At 38.6% G+C, this 18,244-nt stretch overlaps 1 protein-coding gene across 2 annotated transcripts in view; it reads left to right on the top strand.

The window, feature by feature from the left end:
* The window catches only part of ANO4 (anoctamin 4), a 224,136-nt gene that overhangs the window by 153,653 nt on the left and 52,239 nt on the right, over window positions 1-18,244 (top strand). For both annotated transcript variants that reach the window (XM_086470602.1, XM_086470594.1), the window contains exons 9-11: window positions 1,375-1,419; window positions 6,100-6,231; window positions 18,029-18,135. In XM_086470602.1, coding sequence (XP_086326728.1) covers window positions 1,375-1,419; window positions 6,100-6,231; window positions 18,029-18,135 — 284 coding nt within the window. The remainder of the gene's footprint in view (window positions 1-1,374; window positions 1,420-6,099; window positions 6,232-18,028; window positions 18,136-18,244) is intronic.

Raw genomic sequence — 18,244 nt, 5'->3', positions numbered from 1 at the left:
GGAGGAGTTGGCCAAAGGAGGCTGGCCAACATGAAATTGTTTTGAAAATTTCACTTCACCAGCACAATATGGACACTGATAACAAAAATAATGTCAAAATATTATGCATTATATAAATTCTAAGTTCTGAAAATTAACCTGGAATACTAACCAGGTTCTCTTCTATAATTTTTAAAACATCAGTGCTGTCTTATTTTAGAAAGGTCCCAACCATGCTTGCTTCCAAGGCACTAACATAATTCCTACGATACATTTAATATACATGAACATTCAGAACATGTGATGTGTGAGCCCTTCATTTTCCAGAAGTAGTACAGTTCAGCATTACATGATGGAACTCTCAGAATACACAGAAGAAGCCACCTTGATTTAGCAATGACCTTTAGCAGCTGACAAAGTCAGCCTTTGGAGGAGCCAACCAGAATTCAGGCAGGCATTCAAATCTTCCAGTAAGGAGTATCGGTCCCAAACCCACACCTAAAAGCCCTCAGATTTTCTTGCTTATCATGAAGATGTGATCACTCTGTTGAAGGCGATGGGTCAAATCCTGACAGCTGTGGTGTTATAGGCGCGTACAAGGAGGACAAGAGCTGCCAGCAGCAAAGTGGGACGGGATGTGGACTCCCCGTTCTGGATCCACACAGGATGGTTAGGGGGCCGCTCTGCCGCACAGGGCTGGTCAGAGAGCAAGCCGAGACTACGGTCAGCATGTGTCTGCTCACGCACTCTTGTCTGCTCACTTGTTCCCCACACGCACTCCCACACAGCTTATTGCACTGACCACAGAGATCAGCTGCGCCTGTACGAGGGTCAGAGGGAGTGGCTGCATTTTGGGGAGCGGGGTTGCCAAGCACATGCTCATTTGCTTGTGTAGCCTATATTCTGTTTCAAGGGATGTTACCCCAACAGCAAGCACCGGTCCCAGCTGGTACTGCATGTGTTACGGTATATTGCAGCATCGGGTACCACTTTCCTGGCTTTTCTAAGTGATTCGCCCTTGTGTTTCACCAAATATATCTTTAATAATTACCTAGTGGATGTGAGATAATTTATCCATATTTGTATCAGTCCTATAGAACTCCTGCAACAGTTTATGGACTTCTTTGAAATAGCAACATCTTTGGGTCTCCGTCTTTCACACATGACAAATAACAGAAAAGGAGAAGACAATGGGAAAATTATGAACTTCTTGCAATTCAAATGCCACCAGAGTCTGTGTGGCGTCCTGTGACAGTTCTGTTAATCTCTCTTTTAGTTTCTTCCTCCACCTCTTACAGGCTTCTGTCTTCAATCTCCTTTCCTTCCTTGCTAGTTCATACTGTAACTGACGATGGGTTTTCTTCTCGACTGGCTTCCTTTTTGCTGTTCTTCCAGGAGAAAAATCTATTACCTGCACCGCCGATACAAGTTCATGAATAGGTGAGTACCATTCTTATGCCAGCCCAGTTCATGTTCGTTTGGACCCAATAACAAAAATGATGACTAATGTCAAGCTGGAAAGAAAAGTTTATTAGTTATGTTTGTAGGAAGGGTGGAGGGAGTGATTACACACTAGGACATCTGCAAAAACAAAGAAGTTGCATTTTTAAGGCATTTACAATGTGAAAGAAGCAACTCATTTTATCAGTGTTGCCTTTTTTAGGAATAAGGAAATATTTTTCAATTGATGGAGTCTTTTAAAGAAGAATAAGTATGTTAGTGCAAACATTGTATGTCTTTTCATGTATCTCATTAGGGAGTTTCTTTGGGTTAAAATGCCACAGTTATAGCTTTTTTTTTCATTTCCATGCACTTTGCTTACTTGTAGTAGCGATGGCATTATTTATTAATTGCTTCCTCTGTGGGGATGCTTAGTACTTTGTTTGTAGATAGGAAGGCAATGAACCAAGTTCATCTCTAGAGTAACATTATTGAGCTTGAGAGATGAGTATTTTTCAAAAATCTTTGAAGTGTTTTCACTCAATTATTAAATATCTTTAAGGTTATGCTTGATGCCCGGTTTATGTCTGACTTAATGAAATGAAATCTTCCAGTGCTGCAGTTTGCATTTTCTTTTTGATATATTGGACAATTAAATTAAAATCTCTCCAACAATTCTAAAAAATTACAAGCTTGGCAAAGACTAGATCATATATTGGCATTTAATGACACAGCACTGTTTATGCAGTTTTCAAAAGGTCTAGGATTTGATTTACTGTGTCACTATGAGGTCGGTGAAAATATTCCCATGAATCTCTGAGAGAGAACAATTAAATCTGAAAAATTTGCATTTTGGAGTAAACAGCTCTATCACTGAAGATAATGTCCGTAGATGAACATCCATAGGAAAATAAGTCACATATTATCATTCCACTGTATGAGCATATTAAAAAGCATTTTTTATATTAAATTCCACCACAGTCTGCTGGTGACTTGAGAGTAGCAGCATTATCTCACATTGTAACATTTGCTTCTTTATATTAGTAAGCACCAAATGGGCACTTTGTGAAGTTAAGACATTTTACTCAGTCAGCACAAGCTAATAGATGCACATGATTCTTCTAAAACTTGTTGATGTTCCCCGACTTTCCATCCCCACCTTACAATAAATACTACAGCGGCTGTTAACTTTCGAATTTCTCAGGGTTTTAATTAAGATGTGGCTAAGGCAATAGATAGGAGATGGTGAAGATTCTGACATTCATATATGGCATGTGAAATTTTGCTTTAGATTCATTTTCTTACGAGTCAGGATGTGATTTGAAGTCAGTATGGGAAGAGGTACGATCTTTTTCTGGTATTTTAGTTCCTGAGTGATGAGAACACTTGGCTGAATTCAATTTTTATGTTCAGGTCTATAAATATCTACTTGAGGCAGAGAAGCCATAACTGAATAGTCCCAGTGGGAAAAAAAAGAAAACATATTCAGCTTTATTTTCATTTATGTGAAACTCAGATATACAGTTTCAATAAAAGTGTCTATTTCCTCCACTTCTAGTTCCATGAAGATTACACGTAACTGAAACCCTGGTCCATTTTTTGAGCTAAGCCAAACATTATATTAACATTCAGGCAAAATTTGTTTTAAAGAGGACTTTTGTTACAAGTCAAAGCCCAGAGCAGGTCACCTGCAACTTCTCAACCTGACTCGAATTTTCCCTCTGAAAAATTCTAGTGATCTCAAAATTTCAAGTAACAAAACCCCCCTAATATATTTTAGAGGAAAGGAGGGGTATCAGGTGCCTATACAGTACCTGCATTGTGCTTAAAAACTGATCTAAGCCAATATCTAGCACTTCAATATGCAGAAAGCTCTCTCAAAGCTGACCCACAGATAAAAATAAGTTTTGATTCGAAAATTATCTTTTTTCCTAACTTCCTCTTTCCTTTGAAAAAATGATTCTATCCCTACCCCACTTCCTAGTGAGAAAACAGTTTCTTTGAAATTATTTGAGACACCTTTGTGTGAGTTAGGCACAATATGCATATTCAGAAAGAGGATACAGAGTAAAAACCAGTCTTGGAGAGTGGGGGCAGGATTGAAGTAGAAGACTCTTTGAGACACTGCATGAATTAAGAGAATGAATTTTTGCCTTATGAGGCTAACAAGCGTTTTTAGAGAAGGAATTTAAGAAGGATATTATTATCAGACCTTTCACTTTCCTCTTTCGTTGTGGCCAACTCTACAGCGCCTCACCACTCCGTGCACTCTATTGTTCTTGTGTAGGTTCTCTGCTTTCTAAACACCATTCCCCTATTCAGCTGAGTATATAAGCTTCTCCATAAGGGAAGGTAAGGCATGGATTAGTCTTGAAGAAGTGATAACACACAGTAGAATTGTAACACTGCGTGTCTGTGCTTGTTAGCACCAACACCACTCTTTCAGCTTTTTTTTTGAGAGATGCTCCTGTAGAGTACGAAGCCTGCACTGCTGGCTGATGGCAATGTTGGAGTGAGCTGGAGGCAATTTTCTTTTCCAAGGAGATAACTAGGTGTTGTTTTTTTTTTCCCTAGGGATGGCTGTACTCTATGTTCTGGGCCTTGCAGAAAGGTTTTGCAACCCTCTGAGACCTGTTTGCCAGCAGGCTCACTAAGTATGCCAAGTAATCTGAGCCTTGGGAATGGCAAACCAGTCAAATTCTGGGTACACTCAGTGAGAAGCCAACATGAATAATGCATTGCTCTTAAGCGGGGAAAGCACTCTGTGCCTGTGTTTGTGCATGTGTGGTGTGATAAACCTGCAGCACAAATATCTCAAATGTGCACATTGACTTGCAGGATGAATGGACAAGGATTGCAGATTAGCAAGCGTGTTAATAGCTTAGAGAATTCAAACGATTTTAGTTAACAAATAAGTGTGAAACAGGTTATTTAGAAAACTCTTCTGCCTGATTCGTCTTCTCTTTTCCATTCCCAGAGTCACTAAGTAATGCAGAGCTTGTGGCCTTTACAGAAGAAACACTGGAGGCCAAGAGACAGGGAATTGCCCTGTAAAGAACTTACTTTTCCCTTGTCATTCCTATCAGTGCCTGCACAGACTAGCTCAAGGCTGTCAGGCTGGATGCTGCAACTGGAGAGTTAGAGTTGGTCAGGCCCTTTACAGCCCTGGGATCTGACATCTCACCTGCACTCGGGTACAGATGCTTGCAATCTACCTCCTTTTGCACTCTGAACTGCTGGGCCAGTGCAAACACTGCCCATGAAGAGTTTATGGTTAATTTAGTGTAAGTCTTATGCTATGTTTGCATATACATTCCAGTTTTTCCAAACAGTGTTAATGGTAAATTTGGTCCCCTGCCTTGCTATTCCCAGAATGGGAACGCACGAATGGTACCAAAACAAATAGAGCTAATTTGGTTAAAATTTTGAAATGTGCCCATGTTTAAAAATCAACATGAGCTTTCTTATCCAAGATAAAAATACCTGATGGGAGAAGGTTGAATATTCCAAGATGTATTTTACAAGGAATTATGTAATTTGCACATCCCTTTCCCCCACACTTAGCTGCTTGGGTGTGGATTTCCCCACCTCAAAGTGACTGTGCAGAGCTCACCACATTTGCTGCTCATGGAGTAATTGTGCTGACTTCTGTCAAAAGAGAAGAAACAGCTACATTTCCAGTCCTTGAGCTTCATCCAGAACTGGACTTAAAATTCAAAGGTTGTCAATTCATGCTCCTCAGCTCCTCTCCTGGAAAGATTCATCCAGTGACTGAAGTATGTACATGGTCCATAATGTAGTCTATCATTTTTGCAAGAAGGGATCACTGATCAGGACTTGAAGGTGTTAGGAACTTCTGAGTGAGTAGGGCTCATTGTGCCCTATACCCATATATGTGCCCATATCTCATCTTTCTCATGTGTTTTTCATTACAACATTTTAGTTTGGATTCCAATTTAGTTTAGATCACCTTCTCCAGTCAGCTCTGATTCTTCCCCTTCCCTTCATTTCAGTATGCATCTTTGCTTGAGTGCACTTACAGTTAAATCTGCCCTTTCTCCAGCTTTACCTTAGTTTACTTTCACCTTTGAAATGTAAGAATCCGTGTAGCAGTCGCTTATTAATCCATACACTGAGTATTCTGATTTCATAGTGGTTGTAGTATTGCATGACACTACAATTGGACCAAATGAACAAAAAGTAACCTATTTTTTATAGCATGAATTGCGAGGTAAGAATCCATATGAAAAGCAGTAAAGTGATATAACTTGCTGGGGTTTAGCTGCCAAAACTCTCTGTCACAGTCTCTGCTGTTCTAATGTTTATACGACCAATGTCTAATGTGTCAATTAAGCCTGAAATTTAAACTAACTGAAAAGCTGAGAAATAAAGGTTTAAAGAGTTGACAAAAACTTACTGCACTTAACAAGATTATAGCAGCACATACCATCAGCATTGCTTCTCTTTTGAGACAAAATGCTCCTCTGCTGAAAGCTGGTTACTAATAACCAAGTTCAGCATGTATAACTTGGTTTGCCTCAAAAAAGTCGAAGGTGTTGCATCTTTTCCAGCTGCAAATATTAAGTGGCCTAGTTTGCCAACATGTGTTCTTTGTAAGTGCTCTGTAATGTAATGAAAAAAAACTATATCTCAAATGCTTACACTTTTCATGTGCTGCAGGATCGAGAAACAGATAAGCAGGTTTCGAGGATGGTTACCTAGAAAGCCAATGAAACTGGACAAGGAGACACTGCCAGATCTGGAGGAGAACGACTGCTATACTGCTCCATTCAGCCAACAAAGGATCCATCAGTGAGTATTTTATTATATCTTAATCACAAGATGAGAAATTTTCCTTCTGGATTCATCTTGGAAATAATCAGTTTCTTAGTTCAAGTCTTAAAGACTAGTGCCTTCAAATTAGTTCTTTGTCACAAAAAGGGAGAGACAGAGAGTCCTGACAAAGTATAACATCTGTCTACATTTGTAATAAAGCTCCAGCTCAAAGCTAAAGGAAAACAATGTAAAAGTTCCTTTTAATTCACTGGAGTTTCAGCTACATCCCTAAAATAGTCAAATGCCTAATTCTCTCTCGGGTCAGAATTGCAGTTGTCTCTTAAAGATGTGTTTAACACTTCCTTTTCTGCATTTGTATGTCTTTAACATAATCAAAATTAGTTCTTATAACACTGATAAATAAAATGATACTGTGTTTTGTTCCTGTAGTACAAACAGAACTCTAAAGATAGCAGAGAACGTAATTTTGTCTGCATTTCTCTGTCTTTTACTTTTATGGAAGCAAAAGTGTCTGCAAAATGCCAGTGTTAAGACCTATCAGTGACACTTGTCGAAGCATACCAATGGCATCAGTGTTGCACCAGTGTCACTAGAGAAGTCATTTGACTGCTAGAAGCTTTCATTCACTTGCAAAATGCAAAACAACAAAAAAAAACCACATGACTTTCAGATCACATGTTCAATTTCAGGGCTGTCAAATTTTGGGGGAAATTGGTGTCTTATGGGTAGTTACAGTGTTTGTGATATGGGAATCACTGCCTAACTGAGAACAAAAATCACAAAGAATAGGCAGCACTGACCAGGATACTAGTAGAAGACACAGAATGAATTTCAGGCAGCTCAAAGCCTAAAAACCTGAAATATGTGATTTTATTCAGTGAGAAGCCAAGTTGATCTAAAGCTCTTAAATGCCTCACTTTGAATGAACAATTTTTCAGGGACTGGATTTAGTAGCTGCCAGAGGAATGAATAAAATAGACCTCCTCTGACGTAAGTAGTGTCTTTCCAAACACAGAAGAAAAACAAAAGCAGGTGCAAAACTCCAGGGAAATTTCAGTAAAAGTCTGCTGCTAGCATCAGCCATCAGCCAGGCTTATCTCTACTAAATGTCTGTGCCCTGAATAGACATCAGGTCCAGACTACAGAGTCTTCCGATACTTGAGCAAAATGATGGGTCAGTTACTGTGCTCTGCAAGAGGAAGAGTAAGTGCAAATTGTTCAAGAATAGAGCAGTGACAATAAAAAATTAAGAATTTCTGGCGTCTGGGTTGATATTTTTATTAATAATAATATTAACTATTAACTTTATATTCCAGCATATAAGAATTTTTTTTTGTGGCTGGAAGGAGAACTGGCATACATGAACCAGAATAGTTTTTTCGTTCTTCTGCCTTGCTTATGTTTGTGTTGCTAAAATGGCAAGGGGCGGTTATTAAATACTGTGTTAGTTTCACTAACATTCCCACTGTTGTTTGGCACCTCTTTTACATTATTGCAGACTTTGAAGACCTACTCCCCAGAAGGCGTGACATTTTCTATTTTGCTTTCTGTGTACTCTTCCTTTCCTTTTGTGTGGGGACTGATAAAGTGCTGGCTGATCTGCCCTCCTTCTCCCAAAAGGTGCTGGCTCTGACAGGTTTCTTATGTTCCTGTCATGATCCAGCCTGTTGGCTGTGTCTGTCTCACTCTGCTTCAATAGCATTTTGAAATATAATGACTTGTTCAATATTTGTCTAGTGAGTTGCATGCAGGCGTTTTAATTGTTCCAAGAATTTCAGGGTATGTTGGTAAGCAGAGTATTTCAGGAACATCTTTAGTATGTGCTTTTAATCTTTCTTGTGGAGTGCAGGTATCAAATAACTGGAAATGCAGAGGTAAAAAGAACTATTTTGTAGCAACAGTTAACAGTCAAGAAGTGTATTATGTTGGGGTTCACTTACTTTGTACAAGTTGCTGCTTACTTTGTGCAAATTGCTGCTTTTCCCAGGATATACATAAACATTGTGTGGAAAGACCTGATTATAATGAGTCAGTAGTAAAGATGCCCACCTGTCCCCAAACATGGGGAAAGTATGAGTAGAAATTGGGTTTTGTACTTATGTTTATCCCAACATCTATTAACTGATGTAGCAATTACTGTGACTGGCGCATTCATTTGTCTGAGTCAGTTGTGTCAGATGAGGGTTTGATCACTAAGAAAATGATTTCTCTTTCACCTCTACCCACTGCTAAGTGTAGTCACCTTCACAAGGGCGGGACTGATAATTGTCGCCTACTCAGAACAGCAACAGAAAAGGTCCTAAATTGATAAAATCCTGCCTCCATATTAGATTAAAGCTTCAGTTTTCAATTGTCACTGTTGCATTACCTAAGGTTTTACTTGCTTCTTAACAAGAAATAAAGTTACTAATTGAATATAAAATTATCTGGGTTTTTAAAACGTCAGGGCTTTTATTTAAATTTCTAAGCCAGTGTTGTGCTTTAACCCCAGCCAGAACTTAAGCACCACACAGCTACTCACTCATGCCCCCCACCCCCTGCCCCACAGTGGGATGGGTGAGAGAACTAGGGGGAAAAAAAAAGTAAAATTCGTGGGTCAAGATAAAGACAGTTGAATAGGACAGCAAAGGAAGGGAAAAGAAGAAGAAAATATGCAAAACAAGTTATGCACAATACATTTGCTCACCTGGTGACTGATGCCCAGCCAGTCCCCAAGCTGTGGTGTCCCCCAGCCAGCTCCTCCTAGTTTATATGCCAGGCATGATGTCATATGGTATGGAATACCCCTTTGGCCAGTTTGGGTCAGCTGTCCTGGCTGTGTCCTCTCCCAGCTTCTTGTGCACCCCCAGCTTCCCCTGGCAGGGCAGTATGAGAAGCTGAAAAGTCTTTGACTCTCTGCAAGCACTGCTTAGTAACAACTACAACATCAGTGTATGATCAACATTATTCTCATCCTAAATCCAAAACACAGCAGTGTACTACCTACTAGGAAGAAAATTAACTTTACCCCAGCCAAAACCAGGGCACCCAGAGACCACAATACTGTTTTAGAAATGTGAAGATAAGTAGTTATTGAAATTCTTCAGCTGCAGGAACGAAGAATTGCCATCTACAATAATGTTACAATAATTCATCTTGCAGTTTGTCAGTGGTAAGAAAAGTCTGTGCATTTTCATATTTGGTGTAGTTAAGGTTTTGCTAGAGCGCTCTTACCATACCATTTTGCCATTACAATGCAATTGTAATGGAGGCTACATAATTGTCATAGGCAGTTATTTGTAGAGTTCACATTGTCTTCAATGAGTACAACATCCTGTAAACTAGATTAACAGTGACAGTCTCTTCCCTACTCTTGGGCTTTTCAGTGTGCCTCTGCATCCCCTTCCATTACACAGTTGTGTCAAAACTGATTCAGACAGATCATGCACAGGACAGGGCAGGGTCCCAGTATGGCATCAACACTCAGCTGGCTGACCCCAGTGTTGTTTAAGGCTTTTCATCCGACATAGGGCCATTTTTTGAGGAAGGAAAATGCTTGTAACACGTTGTGTTCTTGAAGTCCTTAGAGAATGGAGAATAAATGCAAGGCTTTCAGTCCTTGTGTACTGTGTTAAGGTGGTATCTGAAAAATACCACTAGTGTCTGCTTTTTATCAGATCTTATGTACAGATTTTGAGTTTTAAGTTTATAGTAAAAAAAAAATTCTTGCAAATCTGGAATACCTAAGTGAAAAAAAAAGAGATGAGTGGGAAGTATATTAAAGTGTTCTTTAAGAAATAGCCACAGGAGCCTAAACTGTATCATCATTCTTTTGATTACACTGAGGATTTTTCTGGCTATTGTACAAGTATTTCTGGAGAGCAAGATATGTACGTTTGCCAGCTGAACATTCTAGGATTTCTGTATTGTCATAAATCAATGTTTATCCAAGACCTGCTGAACAATTGCTTAATGGCCGTGTAGTAGATCATTCACAAATACAACTGTCTGGGAAGTGTAAATCTCCATATACTGACTTTTCAGATAAGAACTCCATGTCCTCAGTGTAGGTTTTGCCTCATAACATAACTGAAGGTAGCAGACTTCTTCCTTCTTTCCCAATTTTATGTGCATTTAATTTTCTAAAATATTATTCCTTATATATTCATATGAGTTTGTCCATGCTTGATGTTTGGTCATCGACAATGATGTTGATATATTGCAATATTGCAATTTGGGTCTGGAATTCCCTATTTCTTCGTTTCTTCATAGACTCGGATGTTTTTCACCTCATCAAAGAATAGGCAGATTGTCTTTGTTGATCTAGCCGCAGTTTTCACATCCCCGTCTCCGGTCTGATACAGATGACATTTGTAACACGGTCTGAGTAGGTGTCTTCATTTGTGACAGCTGCTTTTAAAACCCTAGAAAGACAAAAGGCTGACAATACGTAGAATACAGAGTCTGGGGAAGAAAATAGTTAAGAGTAAAACCAGAAAGGCCTTATCAGACCTTTTTTCAATAGGAATTAATATTTTTGAAATATCAATGTACAACGAGCATGTGCAATTTTAGTAGATCATATTGATGGTCTTTTTTTTTTCTTGCATTTTTCTTTCCTATTCATATGAAAAAGACCAGATGTGAAAAAAAAAAAAAAGCTTTCAGGAAAAAACTACATTTATTTAAAGAGCTAACCATCTGCCCTCCCTACAAAACAGGGAAAGAAGAAAATGCAAGAATCACATTTGTAAGATGTGGCATGGCTTCAGGTTTTCTTTTAAAGGGATTATGGCATACCTTAAAAGGTATATCACAGAATTGTCAGCACAAGAGAAGGCCAAAATTCATCTTATTTCCTAGGTAACAGGAAATCTCTTTCTGGAGGAAAGAAGCTCTGCCTAGCTGAGGCAAGCATTTTTTTTTAATTGTGTGGAATACAAAATGATAATTTTGAAGATAGACTTCTGAGTAGTATCTCTCTTCTGCAGCCACAGCTTGGGAAGGGCAATATTTAGGCCAAAGTATTTCTCCTGAAAATTATCTGTTACAAGAATTCACAGTTCACAATATGTAAAAAATGTTTTCCATTAGTTATTTTTCTACTACATCTTAGTTATTTTATTCAGTGAGCTGCTAGTCAGTTTGGAATAGTAACAGTAGTAATTAGCTGCAATTTCTTAGACAGCCGTATACTGACTAGGAAAATGCTTTTAATTGCTGTTTAGAGATTTCAAACTTTATATCAGGAGCTATTTCCCCCTTCTTTTTCTTCCAAAGGTGATAAACTCTCTGGTTAAATATTAATCTAATATATAATTGAATAAACCAGTTAAAAATAAGTATTTATTAATTCAGTGAAAATTAGATTAAAAATGTACACAATTAGGAGGACTAGGACAGTATCTGGATTAATAAAGAAAAATGGCCCTGCATACTGGAGGACAGTGGAGTTATTCTCATTTGTACTATGACCCCTCGTGGTACATGAGGATGTCATCCTGAATCTTTTCTGATTTCCAAGATATGTGTGTCTCAATGTGGAGCTACATTTTTAGCTTTCTCCCATGCTCAGATTTGCCCTAACACACCCCATCCTTACCAAGATAATCTATGTCCGTGTTCCCTGAGCTGCTTCACCCCAAGACCATGGATGGGTCAGGGAGCTGCTATCACTGGAGACAAGGCATAGCGCTGCATGGACACACACTTGTTTTGAACCAGGATGGTTATTCTTGTGTTTAAATACATCTACAGTATAATAACTACACATTCGCAAATGGCTCTCTGTAAGCGGTGAATCACAGTTCTGTAAGATTCCTGCTCTTAAACAAATCATCATGCAACCAAACTTGGAAACACCCTGTAACAGATTTTTTAAATTCTCTCTGATTCTGGAAGTTTTAATTGCTGTCAAACTGTATGAAACAGGGCATCCCTGAAAAATACATAATGCTAATTCTAACTCAGGTGAATATTCCTGAGTGAACCAATTTAAAATAGTAAGTGATTTGGGTGGCAAGGTCATCTGGCGGGAGGGCAGAGGAAGGTGGAGGAGAGATTCAACACTTTCATGACTCTGTATTTTACTTTAGCAGGTTTGAGGCTGTGACATGCTAAATCTGAAACAGACAAAATCACTGATACATTCTTCATCCCAAAGTGATCCTGTTTTAGGCACATGATGTGAAAAATCCCTGATAACCATTAATAAACTTTTTCTTTTAGATAAATAAAGCCTTAAAACTCAGGCAAAATGAAAATGAACAAAAAGTGATAATAATATACCCATTTTCAATCATAAAATACAGGGATGTGTGGTAATATTCTCACTGGAATACTGCAGGCTCATCTTGTTGCTGCAACTACAGCTGACGATTTTCTTTCTCTGATGTTAAATGAGGTAAAAACCTGCTATTGCTTCAGCCAACAACTGCTGGCTACTGCCAGTGGTTTACCTGGGAGCGCAGAGGATTCGGCATTTTTGCCCAACACACTTCTCATACAGTGATTAGTGCTTTGGACAATATCTGTGCTTTTAGTTTTTACTGCTTCCAGCCATTTGCTTGGAACATACCTTTTGGTATGGCGGATGTCAAACATCAAATGTTTCAGTGCCTGGGGGTCCCTTGGAGCAAAGACGCACTTTGATATACGCATGCACACATCCTCACTCTGTAGATTTGTAAACACATCATGGTTGTTCAGCTTTCAGCTTGTATATCTTCCCAGTACAGCAGAAAATAGCCTTTTCCTGCCTTTTGGTTCTCAAAATAAATTGAAAAGTAAAACCTTTTTTTTTCCAAATGGGTGTGAGAGACAGATTCAAGAGCTGAATTTACCCCTAAAGGGTTTGCCCAACCTGCAAAATTACCAAAGAGAATGTATGAACAAGAATTCTTTGGCAGTTTGTTCTTAGTTGAATTTGCATTAATTTGAGTGCCTTCTTTAGACGACAGTAAGATTTTCTGTGCCTTGTTATCCATGGAAAGATAGTTTGAAATCTCCAGTTCAGAGTCTAATTAAGAAAGCTACAAATATAATTTCAAAGCAATTAACCTTCACAGACTCTTCATGTCACTAACAGTATGAGTGTAAGAGCAATATTTCCACAATGACATTTTTAAAAGGACTTTAATTAAGGATCAACTCTGGAACCTTTCCTGCCAGAAATGCTCTCATTATCTTTATTGAGGTTTTCCTCTCAAGTAAGGACAGCTCACACAAATAAGACTTGCAGGACCAGGTTGATGGTCATAACTGTTGTGAAACAAATCACTGACTTTATTATCTACCTGTACATTAACATCATGGGTAATAAAAATGGTAGTGTCTTAACCCTTACTTATTTTTTATCTTACAAATGAGGTGACAAAGTGATCAAAACTTTCAGAGAACTGTCTCCTAAATAACCCTTACTGGGCCTGGAAACAAGCTATATTGCTCTTATGAATATTCAAACCCTTGTGCATATTGAAATTCTAACAGGGGCAGCAGACACAGAACACCTGAAGAAACTGTTCGATCTGAAAGCAACAAAGGTTAAAAAGCTTTCTAGAAAGCCTCTGCCTTATGCAGTTTATAGCTCAGTAATGTCTGAAGAATGTTCATCTACACCTAGTTTGGAGACGTCTTCCACTCTGGCCTCTGTGAACTGAAATTTGAAGGGTGAGATTCTCCACAGATTGAGAAAGTCTTTCTCCTCTGAATTCCTCATTGAATGCTGCAGACCATGAAATAGCCTCGATGGCTGTCCTGGTTTCGTCTGGGATAGACTTAAGTTTCTTCCTCGAAGCTGGTACAGTGCTATGGTTCAGATTTAGGAATAATGTTGATAACACACTGATGTTTTAGTTGTTACTGAGCAGTGCTTACACAGAGTCAAGAACTTTTCAGCTTCTCATGCTGCCCTGCCAGCGAGGAGGCTGCAGGTGCACAAGAAGCTGGGAGGGGACACAGCCAAGACAGCTGACCCAAACTGTCCAAAGGAATGTTCCATAACACATGACATCATACTCAGTGTATAAAGCTGGTGGAAGGAGAAGGAAGGGGGGACATTTGTAGTGATGACATTTGTCTTCCCAAGTAACCCTTACGTGTGATGGAACCCTGCTTTCCTGGAGATGGCTGAACACCTGCCTGTCAATGCGAAGCAGTGAATTAATTCCTTGTTTTGCTTTGCTTGCATGTGTGGTTTTTGCTTTACTTATTAAGCTGTCTTTTTCTCAACCCAGGAGTTTTCTCACTTTTCTGATTCTCTCCCCCATCCCACTGGGGGGTAGTGAGCAAGCGGCTGTGTGGGGCTTAGTGGTTGGCTGAGGTTAAACCACAACAATGGTCCTTCTGTGAATATGGATTTACCACACACATTCAGAAAGAAGACAACTTGGAGCACAAAAAATTTGGAGGAAGAGACGACCATAAAGCATGGGAGAGAAGGGTGGTGGTAGAAAGGGATAAGTCCTACAATGAACTGCATGATTCTCACCTGACAAGAGCAACTGCTGTGATTTTTGAGATAAATTGAAACCTTCCTGGCAATGTCCTAACTTATGTCAACCTCTAACTGGGATGTTGCAACACATACTTACAACTACGTGATATTCTCAACCTTCCAGTGCCTCCCACTCATGTCCGCCTATTTTTGCTTCCTGTGACAGAGCTCCCTGCCCCTTTGGTTATGGTGATACTGCTCTTTCTGGGGCTGCTGTACAGACAATTTCAGAGAACTGACCTGAGTATTTGAGTTAAACAAAAGAAAAAAAAACAAACAACTGTGTTATTTGTATTCAAAAATAGGTGAGGTTTATTTTTAGCCTTTAGCATATGCAATTCCATCCCAAACCAATGATATTGTTAAGGATAGTCCAGGACATCCAGAGGACTCATTTTAGCACTCCTTTTTCACCTGTGATGAACTCTAGCATCTCTTCTGCATCCACGTCACCATGAGTAATCTTGGAAAACACTGAAGGACATGTTCTTGGCCCACTCAAGTGATGATGAGTTCTCCCTCTTGTCACCCCCTCTTGCCCTCAAATGCTTTTTACTGTCACAAGGATGAGTGGGGCAGAACCTCTGCAGCTTTTATTCTCATGCATGTTTTAGGACTGCTTCAGCTAGTTCTGGAATAGTCAGCGTTCTTCATGGCAGTTACTATACCGAGGTGTTGACATCTGCTTCACAGACATATCTGGTTGTTCTTGCTCAGCCATGTGAGATCAAAAGCTATAACCACACAATTGCTAAGTTTACAAATGAGTGCAAATGATCAAAGTGTTTGTTTAAGCAAGTAGTTCTTATTTCTTTTTAAGATTGCATAATGTTTGATTTTTGCCTTTTTTTTCATTCTTTGCTCAAGAAAATACAAGTGACTAAGAGAAGAAAAATTATTAACCTACATGTCCACAAAGGCTGTTGAAATAATCACCTGTAGTTGCAGTATGACGTAGTCATGATAACAGATTGGCAAAATAACCTTACATCACAAGTAGAACAGATTAACATTATTGGTGTTACCTGGATCAATGTTGATAATTTTCCAGATAAGGCGATTCAATTCTCAATTGAATCCTACAAGAACTCATAGCTAAGTCAGAATGAAAATTACTGTGCTGTTTTGATTCCGTAAGCTATCTTCACAGTTCTTTAACATTCAATGCTGTCTGGGAGGTAAGATCTTGCAAAGTCAAGTCAGACATTAAAAGAAAATGAAACAAAGTGGGGAAAACATTAACTGTTTATTTCTGGTTTACTACTGTCTTTCAATTTGTTTCTGCCGCTACTAAAATGGCCTAACACAGAGCTCCAGCTTCAGCTGGAAGTGATGGTGTTCTATCTGCTTCAGAGTGTAGTTTGGTTTTTTATCTAATTTCCTTAAGCATTAAGACTTACGTGATGACAGTATTTCCTTTTTGGGAAAATCCTTCTAATACTTATTGTTTTACATACTGATTACTTTCAACTAAATTTGGTACAGGTGTAGCTGCCTCAAAGATAAGCACAGGCTTACTTACTTTGTGAGTATCAGCAGCTTGAAATGGAATAATGGCCGAAAAGTGTGCCTATACAGAAAAGGCGGTGGCCAGTGCACACCAATTGTATATGCTGTTTGGTAGCAGCCCATTGGTAAATCAGCACATGGTGGTAAGCCAATTTGCATAAATCAAATTACTTTCAGTAGGTACTGTAGGACATATGTAGGACTTTAGGAATACTAGGGATGTGGGAGGAAGCCAGAATTACAGTACTGAGTAGATTGTGGACAGAGAAATGACCTGTGAGTATCTGGGGCAGAGTGGGAAAGGAGACATGAGACAGTAACCTCTAGAAAAGCAGGTTTCAATAATTGTGGTGCTCTTGGAGCGCATTGTCTTCTGTATCTTTACTTTGGGAATATTTTTGCTATCTGCCTTTGAAGCTAAACATAAGGAACTTATAGATTGTCTTGTATGGAAAAATCAGCAGAGAATTTTGATAATAAAGAGGGAACATATGGAATCTCCGAAGTCCAGAAGTTGGACTCCTTGCCTGTTTTTCCAAATGACTGTGGAGGTGCAAAGCCATGTATTATTTTCCATGAGTAAAGATTCATTCTGAAAAGCAGATTGTCATTGGTAAAGTTACCCAAGGGGAAAACTGGGCAGTGGATCACATGTTGCGCAAAGAGAAGGTGACATAAATCTGTACCAAGCTCCCTGTTAAGGTGATCTCTGTTAAAGTCAGATTTGTCTCATGTGCAGTCCTACAGGTTGGTCTCTATGACATTTCTCTGATTTTACCATTTTATTTATCAGTTTATTCAATTCCTTAGCTCTTCACCAACACAGAGGAGGAAAATAATCTTACCTCCTACCCAAAGTATTTTAAAGAGTGTGAATCTTGTTATTCAGTAGTTACTAAGGACCACATTTTAAAAAACATTTAGTTTCCTCTTAATCTACTTAATCAGAAATTCCATCTACTTATCTGCTTATTCATGTCTAAATGACTTTCACAGCCTATCCTGAAGCCCTACACACCTCAGGCAGCTGTAAGAATTCTTTAGCAGTATTTAATTGACAAGTTGAAACAGTATTTCTAAACAGTTATATTGTTTGGATTTTTCCAGTAATTATGACGGTATGCTAAAATATCTTGTTTTCCTATATTTGTATTAAGAAATCTATAGGAAATATATTATACCAGCCAATCTAATCAATACCATAGATTTTGTGGTTGTTGGTTTTTTTTTAAATTTCCTGGACTCATCACAATTCCATCTAAACAATTGGACCTGCATTCATACATAGCTCCACATGTAGCTTCTGAAAGCTAATTTTCTACTCTGTTTTACCTTCAGGACCAGACATGAAAGTATATAAGATTTTCCATTTCTAAGATACTGTTTGATTTTCAGTAACAGTGATTTACCAAGTAGATGTTTCCATCTGACTCTTAATGGTAAAGCGTAATAAAGAAGACTGAAATAGAAATCGAATGCGGATTTCTACAGCTGCATTTACAAATCTTATGCTTTTGCAAAGTTTTTTGCAAGTATTTTATATTTTTCAGTGAATTATCTAAAAGTGATGCTTATCATAACAAATACTTAAATATCTTTGATCTTTCTCTAGACTTCTCTGTGTAATTCTTTGTTAGGGAATCAATACTGTTACTGACATTGTTTCATCCAGTGTATCATCTCACTTAATCTGGTGTGCTTTAATCTTCCTTGGACTTGCTTATATACTGTAGATTTTCACTATGCTATAAAAAGTAATGGAACTCAATATTTGCTTTAAACATGCTACTATACATTCCTGAGATACCCTTTGTTTGTATTTTTATATAGCTTCATCATACACAACAAAGACACTTTCTTCAATAATGCTACAAGAAGTAGAATTGTTCACCATATCTTACAAAGGGTGAAATACGAAGAAGGGAAAAACAAAATTGGTAAGTACTGAGCAACGCGCTTTTAAACACGTGTGCTAAGTCCCACCAAAAAAAGAGAAATCTGCCTGGGCTTGTAAGTGACTCTTTTGCTTCCATTTTAATTACCTCA

The sequence above is a fragment of the Leptosomus discolor genome, chromosome 1 (genome assembly GCF_034619465.1).
Source record: "Leptosomus discolor isolate bLepDis1 chromosome 1, bLepDis1.hap2, whole genome shotgun sequence".
Lineage (NCBI taxonomy): Eukaryota > Metazoa > Chordata > Aves > Leptosomiformes > Leptosomidae > Leptosomus > Leptosomus discolor.
The sequence above is the reverse complement of the archived record's forward strand: the minus strand, read 5'-3'. Positions and strand labels throughout refer to the sequence as shown.